Source organism: Mesoplodon mirus (assembly GCF_964341445.2).
Source record: "Mesoplodon mirus genome assembly, chromosome: 11".
In the NCBI taxonomy this organism is placed as follows: Eukaryota; Metazoa; Chordata; class Mammalia; order Artiodactyla; family Ziphiidae; genus Mesoplodon; species Mesoplodon mirus.
In genome coordinates this window covers 76,240,201-76,264,743 of record NC_138987.1, presented here as the reverse complement: position 1 = coordinate 76,264,743, position 24,543 = coordinate 76,240,201, and the positions used below count along the sequence as shown (strand labels likewise).

General features: G+C 38.8%; 1 protein-coding gene across 2 annotated transcripts in view; it reads left to right on the top strand.

Moving 5' to 3' along the window:
* Positions 1–23,661, top strand: part of BICD1 (BICD cargo adaptor 1) — a gene marked incomplete at its 3' end in the record, with an annotated part of 209,904 nt that extends 186,243 nt beyond the window's left edge. The window contains exons 9-10 of one of the 2 annotated variants that reach the window (XM_082634775.1): positions 19,431–19,506; positions 23,505–23,661. In XM_082634775.1, the coding sequence (XP_082490901.1) occupies positions 19,431–19,506; positions 23,505–23,592 (164 nt within the window). The remainder of the gene's footprint in view (positions 1–19,430; positions 19,507–23,504) is intronic. The other variant, XM_082634773.1, reaches the window with a different exon arrangement.
* Between the last annotated feature and the right edge of the window lie 882 nt (positions 23,662–24,543).

Genomic DNA, 24,543 nt, shown 5'->3' with positions numbered 1-24,543 from the left:
TCTAAAGACATGTCTACATTAATTAGATCAATAAACTTAAACAATAATATCAGGTATTAATTTAATACTGAATATTTCTCAGTTCACATGAACCTGAAATTCACTGAGCTTAATTTCTCTTGTATTTAGAATTGTTTGATTTGTAAGCGCTTACTTTTCTTTAAGCCAATTAAATAGAGCTTATTTACAAGTTAACCTCAGCAATGTTATCCAAAGACAAAGACACACACAAACAGAGAGACCTCATGGTTCTCATTTCAAAATTTCAGCCCTGGGCTTCCCTGGTGGCACAGTGGTTGAGAGTCCGCCTGCCGATGCAGGGGACACGGGTTTGTGCCCTGGTCCGCGAAGATCCCACATGCCGCGGAGTGGCTGGGCCCGTGAGGCCCACGTACCGCAAAAGAAAAAAAAAAAAAAAAAAACAATTTCAGCCCTGAGTCAGGTACAGCCTTGTAAAACCCATCAGTTTACGAGAGTTTGGATCAAAGTTGGGTTTCTGGCAGATGGAACAAATCAAGCTCCCTTGTCTAGATGGCTAAATCTTAAAAGACACTTAGGATTTCTATTTATCCTTGACAAGTCAATTTCTAAATTACTTTACCCTCTTTTCAAAATTTGCATTTTAAAATGATGGCCGAGATGAGGGTTCCTGAGAAGACCAAATAGGACATTTGCATCTCAAAGATACAGGCAAGTTTCTCCTAGGATGACTTTTTTTCCTTCTCTGGGGTTTCCAGGGGCACCATTTGTAGGCTTAAAGCTTGCTCCAGTGGGACCCTGATGTCAGGCTGTTCTGGCGAAAAAGTTACTTGAGCATTTAATTTACAAAGGCAACCCCAAAGGGGTATTGGACACTCTGGCATATATAAGAAGCTATGTTTCAGGGTGAGGTCCCCCCGTTGGCATTCTAGACGTTTAAGAACGAATGGTTTTGTACCTCTCCAGAAACTCCCATGACCCAGATAGACTGAGATGTTTTCTGTGCCACCTTGGTGTTTACCACAGAATATGTGGCACCCGTATCTATTAGAAAGTCAACCAACTTGCTCGCCACTGTCAAAGTTATCCGGGGCTCCTCAGGGGAAATTAGAATCAGACGCCTCAAGTCTAAGGGAGTACCCTGGCCACTTACAGGATGTCAGCACAAGGGAAATTGCCCTTCTGTGGAAGTGACTACCGGTCCAAATTGGGTGCCCTGTTGGGTCTTAGATGGTGATACTAAACCAGGTCCCTGTGCCTTGGGTGTTAACACAAAAAATTTTATTCGATCCCTATGGGTAAGGGAAACAGGAGGCAGTGAATATGTTGGTGACATGGGGGCAGTTGGAACAACTGCTGGTGCAGCCTGCTTGGCCAGTGGGGAAGCTGTATGAGCCAGAGGAGGGTTTAGGTTTTGGAGTACCATGTCCCCACTCTCATTTTCTCCCTCTTCCTCTTGTAGAACAGGTTCCCCTTTGGGATCGCTGCACCAGAAGGTGGCAGTCCTCTGACTCCTTTTCCTCCTGATGCAATAGCATAAATTCTTCTACATATGGAATCTCATCTCTTTTCCCTGTTCTTTTGCAAAACAAAAGAACATATACTGCGAGATCGTATAATAACTGAGTGAGCCATTCAGGGGCCATCGCTCTTCTGATCCTAACATATATTGGGTCCACACCCTATTACAATAGTGTGTATGTCTTTCTTAGTCATAGGCTCACGGCTGTGTTTTACCCAGTTATCTAATATATGCCCCAAAGGGCTCTCCTTTGGGATAGATGGAGTATTTCCCATTTTTATAAGTTTGATAACACCAAAACACAAAAGGCACAAATTCCAACACTGATGCACACAAAACCAAAACCAAACCCAACAAACAGGTTCCCAAAATTATCCAATGACAATTCCCTCTCCAACAGGGTACCCCAACCAAACAGATTGGCTTGTCCCATAAAGGAAAAACCCCAATTGAGGGAGGTAATATATTCCCAGTGTGCACGCCAGAGCGACTTACCCTCCAAAATCGAGCCTGTCAACTTATAGAAGCTTGTCGGTTCCTTGCTTCGTCTGCCAAACGCTGGGGTAACCAGTGCTGTTTCAGGGAGTTTTGAAGGAAAGATCCTCAGGACAAATGGTCCCGGCAGCTGCTAGGACCTTGCCCCAATATTCCCTGACCAGGGCCGGCTAGCCACGAGCAGCAAGGCTCCTGGCTGGCTAAGCCAAATTTGTTACTGAGTCCAAGCTCGCTCTGCTTGCTCTGCTCACTACACGACAGGCCAAAAAATTGGGAGACGAGGTGTTGAGGCAAGGAATAACGACCTTACTCGGAAAGCTGGCAGGCCAAGAAGATGGCAGACTAGGGTCCCCAGAAAACCGTCTTAACGGGGACTGGATGCCAGTTTCTTTTATAGAACAGAGAGGGGAAGGAGGTGAGGAAGTAAAGTAAAAAGGCCATTTGTCTTGCAAAATTTCTTCTTTTCTGCAGCCATTCACAGGTGGGCAGGGTCAGATTGTCTCCTTGTGAGCTGAAATTTAACATTCGGGCAGAGGCGCAGGGTTCCCTGAGGCAGACCATTATGTATGATTATAATAACAAAAGCAATGAAAAGCAAAGGTTAAAGTCAAAGAAACAGATCCAATATGGAGTCCGATATAGCTCTTCCCTGTTACAGGCAGGGGTGCAGGTGTGGGTAATGAGAAAAGCCTTATAGGAAAGGAGGTCAGCTTGCACAAAGGCCATGAGCTTGGGGCTGGGAACTGGAGCAGGACTTGGGAGTGATGGAAAATGACACTGGAAAGACAGGCAGGGACTTGAAAACAGAGGGCCAGGTTAGTGAGAGCAGACTTTATTCCAAGGGCACAGGTAACAGTTTTAAGAAGAGGAGCAGATTTTTAGTATATAAGATCACCCTGACAGCGAGGTGGAGAGTGGATTAGATGTAGGTAATGTTACCCGAAAAACTGGGTTCACCTCTTGGTGGGTGTCCAGCCAAAAGACACAACCAAGCCAAAGACTGGGAGAAGGAAGGATTTATTACTTGCTGCAAGTAAGGAAAACACCAGGGATCTTTCCCAGAGCAGTGTCTCCCCAAACAGCAAAATTGGGGAAGTTTTAACAACAAGCATATTCATGAAGGGGCTTGGTTGAGTCCAAGCTTTAGTTGATTGGAGTCAGGAGGGTCAGAAAAGGTCAACATCATCGTCCCTTAGGTTCCAGTTGATCTGGTGGTTGAGCACTTCAGGCTAATCTTTACCATTGAAGCAAAACTGGGAGTTTTTACAACTGATATATTATGTTTGCTATTGTTACTTCTCTTGCCTGATAACAGGCAATGTTTCTGCATTCTTTTGTTCCCTTAAGATTATCGAGAACTGTTCAAGGCCAGGCTTAGATCATAAAATGGTTTAGGGCAAAAATGGCTTCTCTTAGGTCAAGAAAGCCATGCCTGGTTCTCTTTCTCCTGGAACCCCCTGCCCCTAACTGCTTACAGTAACACCTGACGCAAAGAAGCAACTACAGAGTCTAATGAAACGTGAAATGAGAGGTGGTGGAGATTCGGAATCAAAACTGTGAGGAATATGAATGTTTACAAGTGTTTGAAATCAAAGAAGTTCAGCTCTACGCAAAAGCCAGCGTGTCCTGTGTACATACGTCCTGCTCTAACTGCCTGTGCTTCTTCATCCTCCCGTGGTTGGTCTGTGGAAGGAGCTCGGTGAATGCTAATTGAGCTGACTTCCTGAACTAACAGCCTCAGTGGTTTTTTGCCTAAAGTGTGTTTTTTCCTATAGAGGCTTCTCCATTTTTGTGTGTTCCACTTCCCCACATACTTTCTTTTTCCACAAGATTCAATTCTTGAAATAGTAGGAGTGAACAGCATTCTGTTGAAACGTGTAATCGTTTAGGGTTGTATTTGCTTTTAACATAGCTTCTACAGACTTTTCCCCGGCAGAGGAAGGCTTGAGCATTTTCTCATGCTAGAGCATGTTGCCCTTAGTTTGGAATCTGCTAAAACAAAAGTTAATTCAAAAATACTAATTCACAAAATTACCAACCACATGTTTAAAAATACATTTTTCTGTCTTGCCCCAGTGTAATATGCAATCAAAAATTTGTTCAAATTTCCAAATTTTAGTGAATCATGTATGCTGCAAGAGTACTTTTCTCTTCTACTGGGTTAGCTCTGATTCATTTTACAGTGGAAATGTGCAACACCCTTAAATTTTGTTTCAATTCTTTCAGTGTTTCTTCAAGTAGCAATTCCATTTTTACAGGAAGTCTTTTAGTATAGAATGATCTTGAGTTGGAATGTGTGAAGAATGTCATCTGAGGAGCTATACTTCTTCTTTAGATTCTGTCCATCTCTGTAATGACAGATACCTAACTGAAAACTGAGAAATACAGGAATTTATCTCATTTTTTTCAAATAGCTCCATATTTGCTTTGTTTAGATAAATATCAAATGTCCTCCAGTTTAGACGAGTGTTTTGATTTTCATCCAGATACCTAGTTTCATATAAAAATATTTTGGAATTTTAAGACTTTTTTCCCTTCCTTGTTTTCTTTTGCAAAGGTTTTAAGCTAGATGTCTCATATATACCAGTTTTACCATCGTGTGCATAAATGCACAAAAATTATAAAGAGTTTTCTGATCCCTTGTCTCCACTGGGTAGAATTAGCCGCTTCGATCTCTACTCCTCACTACAGACAGTACAGTCACAGTTTGTCTTAAAATCAGATTTCTCTATGAGTCTGTAAGCTTTTGGGCAGAAACCTTACCTCTTTTAATCTCCAGGATCTTACACTGTACCTGGCACATAGTAGGCCCTCAGTTTGTTGGATAATTGGTAATTAGTCCAAATTTTCTACAGTATCTCAAAATATACAGCTTTATTGTGGTTTATCATCTCTATATATAGTTCTTCCGATATACAGAATTATAGTGCATTTCAGATGTAGTTTAAAGTAGATGATGTAATAAAATCTATATATAACAATTGCATTTGGAAAATTTTCAAATGAGTTAGTCATTTCTCTTACTATTTAATATAGGCAGCATATGTATCATTTGAAGTTTCTTTGTTTGGTTGTTTTAATATATTATGCCTAAAAATCAAGGCAATTATAAGAAAATATTCACTTTTCTTTGGCCATGCCCCGCGGCTTGTGGGACCTTAGTTCCCCAACCGGGATCAAACCTGTGCCCCCTGCAGTGGAAGCATGGAGCCCTAACCCTTGGACTTGCAGAGAATTCCCCTGAAAATATTCACTTTAGAGGGCAAAATTTATGAACCCATGTAATACAGACCAAAATGTTGCATATAAATATATAGGCTTTCCTTACTTATTACTTTCTCTTATTCTTTTTTTTTAAAATAATTTTATTTATTTATTTGTTTGTTTGTTTGTTTGTTTTTGGCTGTGTTGGGTCTTCATTGCTGTGCGTGGGCTTTCTCCAGTTGTGGCGAGTGGAGGCTACTCTTCGTTGTGGTGCACGAGCTTCTCATTGTGGTGGCTTCTCTTGTTGGGGAGCACAGACTCTAGGCGTGCAGGCTTCAATAGCTGTGGCTCGTGGGCTCTAGACAACAGGCTCAGTAGTTGTGGCACACGGGTTTAGTTGCTCCGCAGCATGTGGGATCTTCCCAGACCAGGGCTCAAACCCTTATCCCCTGCATTGGCAGGCGGATTCTTAACCAGTGCGCCACCAGGGAAGCCCTCTTATTCCTTTTTAAGCATATATGATTATATATGCATCTAAAAAGGAATAAGAGAAAGTAATAAGTATACTTATAGTTTTTAAGTATATTTTTCGATAGATAATGATTGTTCAAAATTCAAAAGGTACAGAAGGGTATACAAATAGAAAGTAGTTCTCCCTGCCACAACTGTGCCCGGGCAAACTTGGGTATCCTTTCAGAAATACTCTGTACATATACAAGCAAATATATATAAACATATGCATATATAGTCACATATATGTATTTATATATGTATTAACAGTAACACTGGCACAGCCACAAACATCATTATGCATGCTATTTTTTTGTCACTTAATATATCTTGGCTTTTTTTTTCCTTTTTATATTAATATTCATATTTTTGTTTATTTTTAACTAGACGTTTGGAGGAGAAAGAAGATATACTTGAACACTTTAAGAAAGCTTGAAATGTCTTTATGTGCAGAATTGACATATATCTTGTCAAACAATAAAATGACAGCTATAAGAATGTTTTACCATCTAGACCAAAGCTAGTCAATAGAAAGATGATATGAGCCACATGTGTAATTTTAAATAATCTAGTAGCCATATGAGAAAAAGTAAAAAGAAACAGATAAACTTAATTTTAATAATACATTTTATTTAACACAACATGTCCATAATGTTATGATTGCAACGTGCAATCAGTAGAAGCGATTATTAATGAGATTTTGCATCTGTTCTTCTTAGTCTTTGAAATTCAGTGTGTATTTTGCGCTGACAGCACGTCTCAATCTGAACTAGCTATATTGCAAGTGCCCAATAGCCAGATTCGGCTGGTAGCTTACCAATGGTTTTAACTGGATATAATTTCTGCACAGAAATCTAATCATTAACATCTAATTTTAAAATAAGATTTAAGGTGACACATGTTTAGGTTTTCTTTTAAAATGAAACATCAAACCAAATGTTTGCTATTACAAATTGATTCTGCTTCGTCTGTCTTTGGTAGCAATATTCTTTTAAATATTATAGATACATATTAAATGTTTGTATACCTTTCTCTATACATCTCCTTTATTTGTTTACTAGGTCTCCTTGCCAGTATAAGAATTTAATTCTGGGCTTCCCTGGTGGCACAGTGGTTGAGAGTCCTCCTGCCGATGCAGGGGACGCGGGTTCGTGCCCCGGTCCGGGAAGATCCCACATGCCGCAGAGTGGCTAGGCCGGTGAGCCATGGCCACTGGGCCTGCGTGTCCGAAGCCTGTGCTCCGCAACGGGAGAGGCCACAACAGTGAGAGGCCCGCGTACCGCAAAGAAAAACAAACAAACAAAAAAAAAGAATTTAATTCCTATTGTTTAGATATCCTAGGAAACCATATTTCTTATATATTCTTAAAATAATAAAACAACTTAATGTTTTTTTTTTAGTTGGTGTAATCAAGCTTGTAAAAAGTCTGTGTTATTTATTCAAAGCAGGGAGAGCCTGGAAAATGTTTACAATGCATCCTGCCAATTTTAAATGGCAGAGTTTAATGACACCATATATAGACTGAAAACACATCAGACTATTCCAAGGTGGGTTCTGTGTGTTTTCCCATTTCCAGGATAAAAGAAAAGATAAAGACAATGCTAAGTAAACCATTCCATGGTACAGATTGGAGCCACTCAATAAATAATGCAATGATTCATGGAACATTTAATGACCAAGGTTCTATCAGCATCTTTGTTTTGTTTTATTTTTGGGTTTGTCTTCTACTCCCTCCTCTGTCAGGTAAACTATCCAGAACTTACACTTTCTTAAAAGATTTCATATTCAAAACCTGAGCACTGTAAGCACAATAAACTATGATAAAATGATGGAATTATTTAATTACTGAGGGATCAACATGAAAACCAACACTGCAGCAGTAATGTGCTTATTAAATTAGATTATATTTTCAATCCATGTTGACTCTTTTAATATAACTATGTCATATAACTCTTTTAGTATACCTATGCTTTGAAGTCTTTTAAGTTTTATTAAAATTTTAATAAACCCATGGAAATTAAAATTTTTAAATTAAAATCCTCAAGGAAAAAAACTACAATCTTTCTCTAATATATCCATTAAGTGAAAGAAAATATACTTATTTGATGTTCTTAATTGTTACATATTTAGGGCAAAAGTGATCACATCATGCTTGTGTCCACCAGGGTCCACCCATGTGGTGAAGAGAGAGGCCTCTAGAAGGGGGCTGAGTCTGGAGGGATGATGGGGAGGCACAGGTGGGCTGAGACACACAGAAGGCGCAGGATGTTGCAGGCAATAACTACCTTCCTCCCTTGACCCTGCCCAAATGATACTTCTGGCTCACTAAAAAGTATCAAAAGGCAGGTAGAAAACTCAAAAGAGTCAGGCACCTAGATCTTGGGGTTTTTTTGTTTGTTTTTTTTGGTTTTTTTGAGGTACTTGGGCCTCTCACTGCTGTGGCCTCTCCCATTGCGGAGCACAGGCTCCGGATGTGCAGGCTCAGCGGCCATGGCTCACGGGCCCAGCCACTCTGCAGCATGTGGGATCTTCCTGGACCTGGGCACGAACCTGTGTCCCCTGCATCGGCAGGTGGACGCTCAACCACTGCCACCAGGGAAGCCCCAGGCACCTAGATCATAGCTTCTGATTCAGACTCACTGAAGTGACCAATCTCTGCCACCAAAAGACAAACTAGTCCGAACACTGAATTTTAAAATTGCATGTTATCTCACCACCTTCTACCTGTTCATGCTCCCCACCCTCAAGTCAGAGAACAGCCTTTATTCCACCAAACTGCAGTCAATTACTTACCTACAGCACTTAACCCTTAGCTTCTTTGGTATCCTTTGTGCCAGGGAGTAAGGTGGGACAACCGTCTGTCATTGGCATGGCCCAGCCTTCAGATCCCAAAGCTTCCCCTTGCAAAGAAGAGGTTTAGTACTCTGTTGTGATGGGGGCTCTCCCTCATTGTATTCCAGGGGAAATGGCCATCAGCTATGCTATACTCCTCACTATTTAATCCAACTTGCTGGCACTAATCTATTGAATTCTACTGTTTGTCCTCACTATAACTACATAACGACCTCTATTATAAAAATGCTCTGATTATAAGCATTCCCTGGGATGTTATATTCAAACTGCAGCTTTCAAAGGGATGTCTTTTATCTACAAGGAATACTAAGAAAAACATAATTTAAAAAGCCACAATAGATTCTTGGGGAAGCCAATCTTTAGGTTAACAACTGTAGGCTCTCCTCTACATTTATAAGGACATGTGGACAGCTATAGTGAAGGAATACTGAAGGAGCTCTCTCAACTCTGAGTCTTTCTGATTCAACGAATACAAATTATTCTCTCCATGACTGGGACTGGAGTTCATTGTGTACAATCCATGTTTCTAAATACACTTGTAAGTAAATATATTAAAATATCTCAGCACCGTATAGTATAGTTTTCCATCCAGAAAATGTAAAATTCCCATTATCTAATAAACAGAGCAAACTTTTTTTTGGACAATTTAAAGTGTCTATGTGTTATAAACTGACTATACAAGTCAGGAAAGAGTGGAGCTCCAGAATTCACGCTGAATTCTTTCAGTGTGCTAATACTTTGCTTTCCTTCGCCAAACCGATGAGATTCCATTTCTAAAAGTATACCTATATCATTACACTGGATATGGGGGCCACTGATTTAATTGAGAAATGCTTCTCTGGTACCCATCAACATGGCAGCCAACCAGACTCTTCTGAGGCATATTAACAGTTTGGGGGTGGCCTTTGTACACGCTAAACCTGGCTTCAGTGGCTCTCCTGGGCTGTTAGCGAGTTGGGCAGGGTCTGAAGGAGCAGCCGAGTTCTGGCTGGGAGCATGGTGCCAATGATGAGTAATTCTGATGCTCACAGAAAGCCTATGCTTGCTACTTCCTATTCCTTTGTTTTCAATTATGTAGTGAAAATGTAGTTCCTTACACTTATACCTAGACTACTTAAAGTGACCTAGGCATTGAACCTAGACAGCTAATCAACCAGAAAGATTCACGGCGCACTGTACTCATTACACAACAATGAAGCACCCTGCCACCCTCTTGTTTTCTTCTTGCACAACTGTGTGTCACTTCTTCCACACATCCTTCTCTTTAGTCATCTGTTGATGCTTGTTTGACTTTCTTGGCTGTTTCCCAGTGTATTATGCCTGAAAGATATGAGAGGAAAAAAAAAAAGCACGACTCAAAATGGTTGACTTTATTGCTTTCTATTGTTTACTACAAAAGTAAAGTCATAAAGATGTCATATAACCATTAATTCCATTGTCACCTCTCAGCCAAAAAAAAAGTCATTGATATACTCTCCATATCACAAATTTAAAGTTTTTGTGAACTGTATATGTAAAAGCCAAGTTTGTTTTGCCTATGCTCATTACTGGACTCTAGAGATCTTCTCCCTCCCTCCCCCCCTCCCTCCCTTCCTTCCTTCCTTCCTTTCTTTATGGGTTTTTTTTGTGTGTGTTTTTTTTGGTGTATACATTATTTTTATGTCAGTTTAGTGTGCCCAGTTCACAAATCAAGTCTCCTTTTTGGGGACTGCTTCTTGAGCTGGGCCTGTCAATGTGACCGCAGTTGTCAGTGAATGTTCTCGAGAGTTGGACTAGATTAGATTGTTACTCTTAAAATAATTATTTAAAAGAAACTAATATAACTTCAAATATTTGCATTTATATGATTTAAAATTTTATATGAAAATATATACATTTACTTTGCAAGATAATGATTTAGAGCAGGACAGTCATTTTAATTAAACCTGCTTTTGGTGGATATAAAATTCGTACTTTTTTTAGCTGAAGAAGGTATACTTTCCTCATGTTAAGGACTTTTTTGCTGCTCTGATGCTGTTCATCAACTACATTTTTGCTCTAAACTGAGCCTTACCTCCCAATTCTTCATTGCACTTAAGACTTTGTCTTACTAGCAATGGAAAATCAGTCTATGATCAGTTTGGGTCATAAGAACTGAAATTTAGAGTAGGAAGAGGTACCCTATATGGATGCTGCTTAGTTCATGTTAAATACCTATTTCTGGCTTTCCAGGCAGTCCCAGCTCCACCTCTATTCATAGGATCCTGTGAAAACAAAAAACAAACAAACAAAAAAAGTATACTAGAGTCATTTACTCCGAGTAGGTATTTATGGAATAAGCCATTATGACAGTAGAATCAGTTAAACATAAATTTTTTTCTCTTTTTATGCACTACTTGACATCAAAAGCAAAAAGAGGTAAGTTGGCTATAAACCCGAGTGAACCTTATTTTCTTTAATAGATTTATTTCTGAAGAGCTTTGCTTCAATTAAATTTCTACAAATCAAATACTTTTACATTAGGAAGCTTGTTATTGTAAATCTTTATTCTTTTCTTTGAGAACTGAATAAGCACCTTCTGTAAACTTGTATTTTAAAAATATTTAATATTTAAATATATTGCTTTTCCTTTAACCAAGTTATACATATGGTTTAATTTTCTTGGGAGGAATTTTGGTTTAGTTTTGGGGTTTCTGAGTTGTCCCCCCTCTCCAAAATATGGATTACATGTTATAAGTATTTCTTCTTTTCTTAAAAAAAAAAAAAAGCCAAGAAACAACTGACATTGGTGATAGTCTATATTTCAGATCCATTGCTTTACAGAAGAGGATGCCCTGAACCTCTCAGGATATTTTCTAGTTTTGATTTTTTTTTGAAATTACTATGTATATATATTAAATAAGCAAATCAAACACATTTCACTGAGTGGTGTCTCAAATATTTTTCTTGTTTGGGATATATTTTCACTTGATCTTTTTAGCGGGTTCTTGTTTGTAGTTTAACTTACTTCTCTTTTGTTTCTTTTTGATGATGAATTAATTCTGACATTCAAAGGTATAGCTGGTCTTCATCTGATACATGCTATTATTGACATTGTTTAATGAGAACAGACCATCATACCATCCTGAGTCAACTTTGTGCCAGCTGACATTGTTCTTGGGAAGGTCATTTCAGAACAAAACGTTATTTTCTAAAAGGTACTTAATTGGTGTAAGAATCTGGCAACAAAATGTACTTTTACCTCTTGGTGCCACTGTATTTAATTACCCTCTTCCCCTGTATCTTCCATGTCTTCCTACATAGGCTGTTAATTACACACATGCTCATGGTATAATTGTAAGTTGTCCAGAAGCAGAAAGTTGACGATACTGCAGGGTATTTTTATATTTCTCTTTTGCAAGATTTGAAATAAATATAGACTTTTTAATATTGCTTTGTTTTATCAGCTAGTCATATGATATTCCTCAGGACAGCAAATGGAAAGCTCGGTGAAAGTTTTTGTCTAATCTGTAATCACTGAAAAGTCTAAAAACGCTCCTGCTCGTTAGCAAGACATGCTCTGATTCTACATTGTTGAAGACAGTTTTAATGCTTGTCCCCAAAGTATGATAAACTATGCACAGTTGTCATTTATATGAAGGCAGAGCCAGGTGTTTTTAAAGGTTTGTCACCAAGTCATATTTTTGCATTGTCTATCCTGAAATTTTTTTATGTGTTTCAACAATTCTGTCTGCATCGTTCCCTGGAAATTTTTAATGAATAATGATTGTCTCTGACTATAAAGGGTATAAATAAATAATGGGATTTGCTGTGTTAAACACTGATGTAAAGTTAAAGCTGAAGTGTCTGTTGACATAAATTAGCAGATTACACCCCCGAGTAGCTGGAAATTGTTATTGTCTTATCTGTGGGTACTTTCAGAGAAACTCATGTGATATGTTTGGCAAAAAGGGATGAGATAGCCAACTCTATGTGTTTGATTATAAAACGCTAAAAGTTTTTCACAGCTATCCATTTTTACTAAAGCCAATGTACCATTAAATTCATCATTACGTTTTTGAAAATATTTCAGCTCTTCCTAACTACTGTTTATATTCATGCAAATGTTTCTATCTCATTAGTTTTCTTTATATAATGTTCCTATCTTAAAATTTTTCTTATCTTTTTCTTAAATTCTCTACTGCATATGTCTGTTTTTTCAGTTTATGTGTATAGGCATCCATAGGACTACTTAAGTGTTCAAGTTATTACTGCGAGGAGAATGTATTTTGATGCTTCTCCATTAACTTTTCTGTTAATTCACTAACACACTATTAGTCATTTTGTGGATTTAGTGAGGAATAATTTAGTATTGATGTTATTTGGCATATTTTAAATAATGGCAATTATAATTATTTTCAAAATTTATACATCAAAGTCTTAAAATTATTGAAGAATAATCAATCACCTGATATCACTAAATTAGCTTTAAAATCTTTATCAGAGAGTATTTTCTCTTTCTTATTCCTTTTGTTAGGAAGATATTGTTATGATGACAGGAATGTCTAAATTGTACTCTTTCTTCCTCAAGTGGATCCATCACACAATGGCGACATTAATAATGTAACTAATAAACAAGTCTAATGATCCTTCAGGGAAGGCAAAGTCAGTATATTAGCAGGTTTTTTGTATCACATGCAAATTCCCGAAGGAAACTACTGTGGGGAAACAAAGAATTATAAGGCAGTGTCCCCTCTGCTGTCAACTGCATAGCGTGACTGAGGAATTTAGATACACTGCAAGAAACGCAGTGGTCAAAAGCTGTGTACAAGAAATGCTGAAGGAGATGAGATAAGTGCTAACCGAGTTTAGGGGAAGCAGACACTTCTTTCTTGGGTGGTCAGGAGCAAAGACTGAAACTTGTTAGTTCTGAATACTCCAAGAGAAGAGAAGTGCATTTTAGATGAACGTAATAATAGGAGCAAAGACTTGTTGAAATGATCTTATTATATGGTCTGTTTGGTCTTTTTAATTTCATTGTTGTTAATGGCAAGGACTTTGTTTCTTGAAGCTGAAAATCTCAAGGTCATCTTGACTCCTCCCTTTAGCGCTCATGTCTTATCGATGACCAGTTCCTGCTCATGGATGTGAAAGAGGATGCTTTCACAAACATCCTCTCACCTGATCTGCAAGATTTATATTTAATGTCCTCACTTAACAGAAAAGCTGAGACTCAGAATGGTGAAGTCACTTCTTCAATGTCCCTCAGCTACTGGTTGGTGGAGCAGGGATCTAAACATTAAGATCTCTCTGAAGGACCTAAATCTTATGCTGACATGGAGGAAAGTTGAAGAGCACAGAAGAGAGAGGATAGAGAATAATGAGGAAGGCAAAGAGACCATAAAAAATTTGCTGCAGAAGCATCGTTGGCAAATGGAAGGAAATTGTGATGTACCCATTATCCAGTCCCATGAATTATTGTGTAAAACCCTCACTTAAGACCTGAGTGTGTGCAGAAGTATGTCAGTAATTAATTGTGGAGAGCACCTTTGTGTTATTATCCACAAATATTCAGAATTTCTGAGTTGGGAAACAAAAAAATGTTATGCAATTTTTCTTTCTCTACCTCAGTGCATAGTACATAAAAATGTATATTTTCTACTAACATAATTACTCAAATTTCACATTCTATTGTCAATTTGGTTTTTTCCAAGACTGATCTGACTACTTTAACTTCACTCTAAAATGATTTTTGCCAAAAAGAAAGTCTGCTGAAATTTGAGTACAGATTTTCAGTTAGAATTTGTGCTTCTGTATTCCTTTTCCAGTGGGTTTCCTTAAATTAAAACATATTTATTTATTTCAACCCTTGGCCTGCTTAGAGTTGAGAAGAATCAAGGTCATGATGATCACATTTTCTGACTTGAGAGAGAAAATAAAAGGAAGGGGAAGTTAATATGGTAGATGACAGAATAGAATCTAAAAGATGCATCAGGTAGGAAGAGGTGAAACATTTTAGAGATTAACATAACGTTAAAAGTATATAAAATATTGCATTGAAATTCCAGACACCGTAAGTACAGGATGGAGGAAACAAGACTTGACAGCACCATCTTTAAACAAAGTAAGCCCATATGAGATAGCAGTGTGATGTGGCTGCCCAAAAACACCACGCAGGCTTCTTCTCTTTTAGTAGAATCAGGATGTCTCAGATGAGCAGGACTCTGCCACCCCTGTCCAGCTGTCACATCTTATCACTCATGGTTTCCTCTCTGAGCACCTCATTTTTAGAAGGTTGTACACAAACTGGAGCATGGTCAGAGAGCAAAGATGTGGGTGTGGGAGGTTGAAATCGTGTCCTGTGAGGAAGAACTTGGATTATTTGGCCTGAGGAAAACTCGGGGGACAGAAATCGTTTTCATGGGAATGTGTGAAGCACGTGATGGAGTTTATGGTCACGAAGGAAGGAGATGTGGTGTGGAAAATAAGACATCACAAAATGGTTAGGATGCATTAGTTCTCAAGTCAGGAAAACCAGGGGCTGGGGCGCAGGCCATTCTGTAGAAGACTGTTAGCCACAAAGAGCGGCTGCTCTGCCCTCCTGAGAACATCCAGGCACCAAGGGAGCCACCCCTGCAGCAGCACACTGTCCTCATCAACTCCCTCCACTGCCATCTGAGCCATGTGTGGAGCCAAAAACATAGAAGTGTTCCCGGCCCCCCTCCCATGAGGCTCTCCCTCCCATCCCAATCAGTCACCAGTGGGCTCATGCAGTCACTAAGGCACTGACTTTTAGAAAATGGGTTTGTTTTCTAAATTGCATCGAAAAGTTTAAAAGCAGTAGACGCCTGAGGGAAAACCATATGACAAGACTTTCTCTTCCTGCCAATGAAATTCATTAATTTCAGCCACCTCTTCATAGAAGCTGGATATTATCCCCATTCCTGCACCTTTTATCTTGCTTTGTGTTTTTGAGGTGACTAGTTGCCTTCAAATTACAGTCAACTGTCTGATGAAGTTCTTATGTTTGTTTGACAATATGTGTCTGATAGTTTCTGATAGTTTCTAGAGGTAGCTGGCATCAATTCGAGAGACAAACAGAGGAGTGAGTAGGAAGTAGGCCTTTAGCATCGGAAACGTTTCACTTTAAACCTTGGCTCTGCCACCTCTTAGCTGGTGATCTTGTATTAACTTAATCAGTGAATGTTTGCGGAGACCGTACTGTGATGCCAAGCTCTGTATTTGTTTTTGGTGGGAGAGATCATGAAAAATGTCAAAGAAAAAACTAGTCTCAGAATACATGAGATTTTAATATAGTCCCATAGATCAAAAATACTTATTTTCCTCATGATAGGAATAGTGCAAATAACAACTCCAGAGTGTTGCTGAGACTTAAAACTAATATAAAGTTCCTAGGAGAAATTACATCATGTTGATTCACCAAATAATTTCCTTCCTTCTTTCTCACCAAATAATTTCCTTCCTTCTTTCTCCCCTTTTCTACCTTCCTTCCTACTGGAGGCCTTTGTTTAGGGAGGAATGTCAAATAAGTTCCTGTGTATACCAGGACATATAGATTGTTAAACAATAATATCCCTTATTCACCTCTGACCTTGAGGCACTAACAATCTCTTGAGTTCTGTGACATTTCTCAGGCCTATGGCCTTATAATATAAATGTACAGTGTTATCTAATTCAGTTCTGAGCATTTCAAGTAAACACTTTAACTTTATAAAATATTTTATTACCAGTAGTAGAGGCCATAAAGAGTTTATAGTTGCTAAGAAGTTCTTTTGCTAATTTGCTCATTTGTTTTCTAGGTGTACAACCTAGATGTCACAACCTCCAGGAAGCATTTCCTGACTACTTAGATTAGTGAATTGTTTCTGCTCTGAGATCCCTACATTTCCCTATCATGGGAAGCATTGCAGTGAGGTGCCTTAAAATCTAATTCAGCCCTTGGATCATACAATCCTGGATTCAAATTCCAGCTCCACCTCTTAGTGAACTTTGGCAAGTTACTTAACCTAGGTCCCCCTTTCCTCATTCACAAATTGGGATTAATAAAGCGAGGTTAAAGGAGAGCACACATAGTAAGTGCCTGCACAGTGCCTGGCACATGGTAAGCAATGAACGAGTGCTCAGTGCTCCCACCACCACATCTCATCATCATCACCATCACCATCATCATCGCCATGACACTTTGTTTGTTGAATATGCTTGTCTTTCTCAATTGACCAGGGACCATGTCTTCTGTTTTCCTTTTATCTCTACCACCTAACACAGTTTTAGACACATAAGTGGAGTTTAGTAACTTGCTTGCTGAATGGTTGAAACAAATTCTGGTGGCCCCAGATGACAGCAGTGGCTTCTGGTGTTCTGAGATGCCTCCTCCTTAAGTCACATACTTCTCATCTTTTATGCCCTCAAAAGCAATGAGATGAGGCCTAGTTCCTTCAAGAATGAGTCTACCAGAGTAGATCCTACAAAGAACAGGTAAGATCATGTAAAGCCCACAGCATCTCATAGCTGGAAGGGACTTTCTCAATCTCTCAACCCACCCCTTTCATTTTACAAAGTACATGCTAAATACACATGGGTTAGCCAAGTCCATGACTGGAAGACTGTTGACCACAGAAGAGGAATTTAGAAGATAATTGAGTCAGAGCAATTAGCTATTTTTCAAATTGCTTTTTTTTTTTACTCTTTCACCATCTTATCTATGGAATTTGTTTTTATTCTTTAAGGATAGCCCTTAGCTAAGTACTTATAAATAATAAATGCAAAGTAATAATAATAATTAACCAGAGGTGATATAACTAAAGAGGGAAAAACTGATATTCACTACAAATGTAAGAAATAGCCACCACATGTTAAACAATTAATTAAGAGAGTGCATTGTGGTCCTGCTCACCAGTTTTCTAAATTTCATCACAAAGCATATTTCAAATGAACAATAATCTGTGACTGCATTAACAAAAAGAAAAAAGAAATCTAATGTGAGAGATGGAAAAGAATTTAGACCATTTAAAAACTCTAATTACTCTAATTCTGGGGCTTACCATTCCACAGAGGTCAAAACTTTGCTATAAAAGAACAAAAAACAAAAACAAAAACAAAAACTTCTCTATAGAACAGCTTTATTTATACCTTCCTGGCAATAGGAAAGACAGGCCAGATTCCCAAGTGTTCACATTCATTTGTATTCATTGCATTTACTCAAATATAACAGAAGAGGGCAGCACACATCCGGTTAATTTAAACATGTCTGGTGGCCACATCAAAATAGTTGTCTAAATTTGTCCAACAATTCCTAAATTATCCCTTAGCACAGCCGTTGAAAAAGGTGAAAAGAGCATAAAGGAATTCATCCTTTAAGACTCCTGAGTTTCTACAAAAGGGAATCATTGAGCTAATCAAGCTGCAAAATGGAAAAACAAAGAAAAAATAGAAAGAATTCCCCAAAGCTAAGAAAATGGAAATCTTTTTACATTTGAAAGACTTTTACTGAGTATGATAATCTGAACACCAGCTACTCAACGAATCAGATCTTGCTCCTATTAAAAACCAATAATTAATAAGTTACTCTGCAGCAAAGACCACCTTATAAAAGGGTCTCTGTCTTCAGTGATGTTCTCTTGAATGAACTTAAATCAAGCCTATCTTATATTCTACTTTGCATCACAGACAACTTTAGTGTGTTTGCAATGTCTTATACAAAAGCATGAGCAATTTTCATGAATTTTGGTATTCTGGAGTTATACAAGCAGGTTTTGTTACAATAGAGAACATGTTGGCTTTAGAACAAGTGATGCTTAGATTCAAGCCTTTGAATGTAAATTTCAGTAGAGGCTCATTAATTCGACTTTAAATCCAGAATTTGTGATAATTTGGCTTAAATATTACCTATATAACATATAGGGAAAGAGGTTTGCTAAGCAAATACATAGTCTAAGCAGTTAGCAAGAGGAAATGCTGCAGTTATTTAAGAATTATTGAATTTTTAATTCTAATTTTAACTTTGTTGAAAAATCTTTTTTGTAGAAATATAATGTATGCATTTCTAACTAGCTTCGCAGGTGATCCTAGTACATCAGCCTGATGCCAGTAACCAGACTGCTCTTTGATGATTTTAGAACACCCAGCACATGGTCTTTCTTCGAGTAGCTGAGTAACATAACTGATCAGCTAAAGCCTGAACTTTTACTAGCTAGTGCTTTATCAGCCTAGTGTGAGCTATAGTGTACGATTTTTAAATGACAAAAATAAAAGTAGATTTCCCATTCAGGTTAGCTTTCTCTGTCAATCCCAGTTACTGACAATTTAATATATATAAAATAAACACTCTAAGATTTCTAACAATTCTTGCTTTTGATAAATAAAACCTATTTTCAGAAAACTGTAAAGATGATTTCCTTCTCTAATATCCTCCTATTAATCACGGAAAAGTTTGTATTGCATGCTTTTCTCAATGTACCTATGGGATTGACAATACGCCAGTGTGTCCGACAATGCATACCATTTTGGAATAGCAAATCTAACTGCCGAGCAAGTAATTACCATCATGTTCAGGTTCAGAACTTGAAGATCTTTCATTATGTTAAGAGATCCTTTATTTTTAGATGTAGCTAAATACCAAATATGAATGGCCATGTATGTCCTAAGGTACTTGAGAACTCTCAGGACTAAGTGGGTGTCACTGATTTTTAAATACTGTATTTAATTAAGGAAAAAGCCTTGTCTTTTCTATTGGCATCATTCAGGGGAAAAAAAAAAAGCTTAATCCAGATGTTTCTGTGTGAATGCACATTCCTCACTAAATCTCTCAGGCAGCTGCTTAAGTTACTGTTGCTAACACGTTGCTCTGTTGTCTCTTCGTATACGTGTCTAATTTATCAGTTTCTTATAGATTGTCAGCAGCCTGCTGCCTCCGTACCGCCACAGCGCTCACAACTAGCCGGGGGGCAAGACTGCCTGACTCTCAGGTAAATTCTGATGTCCCCACTCTTCCCACCCGGTTGTACATCAGTTCCGTTAGACCCCCAAGCTCTCCTTTCCCACATCATGACTGCCTATACATAATTACACTCGCCACGTTTTATTTCAAATATGGGCTACACAGACACACACTGGACTCCTGAAGTCCACACATGCCCACTGAAAATACAGGAGAGCTAGAGTTCATTTTACTGGCCACTGGCAAGTAGCCTAAGGTGGCCTTCAGCTCCCCTGTGTGGGTAAATACTTGGTTAGTCCAGCGTTTCATTACCGTCCAAAATATAAAACCTGGAATTGCTTGTCTTTTGTCCTTAGAATATACTTCCCAGGCAAACAATTAGGAAGGATATAAAGCATATCTGATGTCTGTTCCAAGACAACTTTATGAAAGTGTTTCTGTTTTCTGTCCATTCAGTATGTTCAATGAAACTGAAATTGAAAGGTGGAGAAATTGTAATTGGCATTCAAAAAAGAATATTTGTAGTGATAGTGCCTTTTATGTAAGATTAACTGAAGAATTTTAAAGGCAGGTCTACATACTCCCTGGATGCTAAACTGGAGAGTTTGCTAAACAATTTCTTTTCCAATGAAAGCTTTGTAAATCCATTATGAACTTACCTTTATGGTAAATTCCACGGGCGAACTTCCACACATCATCAGAGCACCCCATCAGGACCTAATCATTTTCTTGAAATCCTTCATCTCCAGTTATTTGGCCTCCGATGGTGTCTAGTTTTTATAGTCTGGTTGTGGCTGTTATAGCCTTCTTGTTGTTCTCTCCTTATTTTAATGTAACTGTTGCTCTTCTCCCAGGGCAAGGCTTCTGTTGAGTAAGGGCAGGCCCAGACATATTTCCATGTATGTCTGAGGAGTAGATGTCAGTAGCAGGCTGCATGTGGTCATGGGTTAGAGCTGAGAGCTGGGGAGCCACAAGTGCTCCCTGGAAACACAGCAGCAGCCAAAGCCCCAGTGATGACTTGGTCTCTCAGGTGGTTGTGCAGCCAGCTATTTAAGTGGGACATCAAGTGAGCAGGAGAAGTTATGTGATTAAATAGGCCCCAAGCCAGCATCTTCCAACTGATGTCTCAGCCTGCTGTTCCCACCACTTCCAGCAACAGGTTTTTACTTCAGGAAAGTTCTTCATTAACATACAAACGCCATTAGTAATTTCAGTCATTAAGTAACTGAATATAATTATAAACGTTCAAACCCATTTCAGTGGGATTCTACGTGTGTAATGCAGAAGGACGTGGGCTCTTAGCCTGCAGTCCGTTCTCCACAAGGTGCCCCCACCCCACCCAGGGCGTGGGGCAGTGCCAGGGCGCAACAGAAGTTCAGGGAGTGAATGAGCTCCGGAGTCACATGACTGGGTTTGAATTGCGCCTCTGACACCGACTAACTGCGTAATTTTGGAAAGTTGCTTTTGCTGGCTAAGATTTCGTTTCTTTACTTGTAAAGTGAGAAAGAGAATGGCTACTGGGAGGATTCAGCAAGGCACAGGCCTGGGCCACAGTGTGCTCTCAATAGCTGTTACTACCACTAACTGTTCTTAGTACCTAACCATTCCTTAAGACAGAAATCTGCTGTCTCTCATAACCTCTCTAATTTGCTTGGGCAAAGAATAGAGAAGGCTGCTGTATTATTTCAATTAGATAAGAAATGGAAAGGCTAATGAGCAATCTTTTTTTTTTTTTGCGTTACGAGGGCCTCTCACCGTTGTGGCCTCTCCCGTTGCGGAGCACAGGCTCCGGACGCACAGGCTCAGCGGCCATGGCTCACGGGCCTAGCCGCTCCGCGGCATGTGGGACCCTCCCGGACCGGGGCATGAACCCGTGTCCCCTGCATTGGCAGGCGTACTCTCAACCACTGCGCCACCAGGGAAGCCCGAGGAATCTTTTTAAGTTCAATTTATTTCACCTTGCCTTTTTTTTTTTTTTTTTTGAGAACCAGTTTGACTAAATGATTAGAACTTATTATGATTAAATGATTATTATTATGATTAAATTATTTGACTAGAACTTATCAAATACAGTATTCACATTCAAGAAGTGATTCCTCAATCTGTAAACCAAAAATATGCTTCTGTCACATAATATACACAGTGCAATTGTATTTTATGCAAATTAAAAATAGTAATACTATAATATGAAATATTTATAATCTATCACTTTAAGAAATCTGAAATAATAAAAAAATTTTAATTATCATGAAACAACACAATGTGTTGGGCCGAGCTATAACCCATGTTTAAGCCATTACTACACACTTCAGCTGGTCAAACAGAAATGCTTGCCTTCCTTTATCAAGAAGAGTATTGAACTCCATGGGTCTTGAAACACTTACGCCTCTGGTACGATGTGACCACCCTGTGCTACTTGCCGTAACTTATGCTGAATAACATGTTTAGTCCCCTAAAAAGAAACTCATTCTAAATCATGCAGATTTAACAGAAAGAAACTCCGTTATGTCTGTGGGAAAGTCTATCTGCTGCTCTATTCCCCAGGCCATCTGACTCTTTCGGGAGGGTGGAGGAAGAAGCCTGCCATGCAGTATTTTCTTAGTCCTTGTGTTGAACCTCTAGCTCCCCCATGTTTACCTATCACATTTTAAAATAGATAGGAAAAGTCATTTTTATCACTGGTTGTCCTAACTAGTGCAGAAGAGCATATCTCCATTTAAACTAAATTTATAGCAGTTCAAAGAGTTTGGGAAGTAAGGGTGACCCCAAGCAGAGCAGTATGGTACATAATTATGATTCTGTATTAAAACGCAAGAGATAGGGCTTCCCTGGTGGCGCAGTGGTTGAGAGTCCGCCTGCCGATGCAGGGGACACGGGTTCGTGCCCCGGTTTGGGAAGATCCCACATGCCGCGGAGCGGCTGGGCCCGTGAGCCATGGCCGCTGAGCCTGCGCGTCCGGAGCCTGTGCTCCACAAAGGCAGAGGCCACAACAGTGAGAGGCCCGCGTACCGCAAAAAAAAAACAAACTCAAGAGATATACATAGTATACCAAAGATAAAAATTGTTTAATGCTCATTTTTAATGACTTGAATAATAGTGTTAGGTTTTTTAAAATTATGATTAAATTAATAAATAACAATAATAAACCTTAAATAGATTTCTCACGTAACACTCCTGGCAGAAATTATTCTATGGTACTGAGTTTCAAAGTATAAAGGAAAAAAGCAGAGTTTTAGAAAAATGCCAATCTTTTTCAATTAAAAAAAAAAAAACCTATAGTGTGATTTTCCCCCTATTAGTCACATTTTAAGAGGTCTGAACCCAAATCTGTTTTGTAGTATTACTTTAGGAAATTCAATGATTTTGCGTCCTTATTCTCCAATACTTTTCAGCAAGACGTTGATGAGCCTGAGCATCTCTGTGTTCATTTAAACTGGAGGCTCCCAGAAGTGGTCATTTTGGAAGCCTGCATTATATACTTGCTCTTCTGTCATATTTACACAACCAAGCTAAAGCAGGTAGGGGGAACCCTTAGAGCAGATCAGACTTCCACAGGCAAATTAGTTCTCCTATTGAATCTACCAGAGAACTGTAGAATCCTCTAAAGCCTTGGTCCAGCATGTTTGTGTCCCCAGGAACTTCTTTGAAATGCAGATTCTCAGGTCCCACCCCAGACCTATTGAATCAGAATCACTCCCGGTGATTGCTATGCAATCATTAAAGTTCGAAAAGAACTGATCTAAAGAAATCTTGCAACTAACCCAGAGACCTAGGGGAATGAGACTGTGTGAAGAAATTGAAAAGAGTGATTGCTGGGGAGGCGTTCACATACTATTTCCCCAGTGCGTTTCAGTTTTCTTTTGGGGGGCATTTTTTTGGAAATCTGCAGTTGTCTTGGCATGCTTTAGATTTAAGCCATTTTCTGTGCAAAATTTCTGTGAAGAGAATGTGTCTGTTGAACCCCTACAACTGTGTCTAGCCCCTTGTAAATGCATTTCTGGCTGACATGTTGTTTCTCATTTGCAGTCCTGACATAGTTCTGCCCGATGAGCAGCCACATTCCAGCTCGCAGTGCGCCCCTCTCCACTGTCTCTCCAAGCCTCCTTACCCCTAGTCTTCATCTCCCGTGGACGAATACCTGGGGTGAACGTTTTGTAGCCACACACAGGATACTGCCCAAGATCCAGCAGGTGTTTTCTTCTCGGTGGTTAGATGTTTGATTGAATTAATGGCCATCATTTTGCAAGATGAGAAGAAGTTGGGAAGAATAACACAAAGCACAGACTCCGGTGTGATAAAACACTTTATGGTTTCTCTAAGTCACAGATAAACTTCTGCAATCAAATGGCTACAGTTCAGTTAAATCAAAATAAACGAAACAGGAAATATGTATCTCAGATGGCTGGCTTTACCTCGATAGCTTAAGAGAGGCCTCAGACAATGTAAAATACATATATTGTAAAATCATCTTTCCTTACACTTCAAATTCAGCTACAGAAGTTGATTCTAATTTTTTGGTCATTGATATTTACTTTGTACTTTACTTGCCACATGATTTATGTCTATAAAAATCATTTCTATGAGAGGTGAACTTCATTTATTTTAAAATACACATAATTTGCTCAATTAAGTATGATTTTAATTTAGTCTGAAATCTGGAATTGGCCAGACTGGTCATCTTTCTTGCACAAAATGATAAATGAGGTGCATCGGAATGTTAACAATAACTGTATTTTGCTGCTACACTGATATTGTTTATGCACTTACTTTCTAATTGGTAGCTCGTTGTCTGCTGTTTTTTCTGTTTTGTTTTGTTTTATTTCACTAGAATTCTTCACTGGACATTATTAAGTAAATCTAAACAGGAGACTATGTTATGAGTCATTGACTTATTCAACTTCTGATGGCATCTTTAATTTTTTTAAATTGCAGACAAGTAGATGCACTGGTGCTGCTCCTTTGTGTGTGTATATGTGCGTGTGATAATGTTAAAGAAGGCTAAATAACGTGAAGGGAAAAAATGGTGTGTTTATTTAATGACCAGAATTTTTTTACTTCTCCCCAA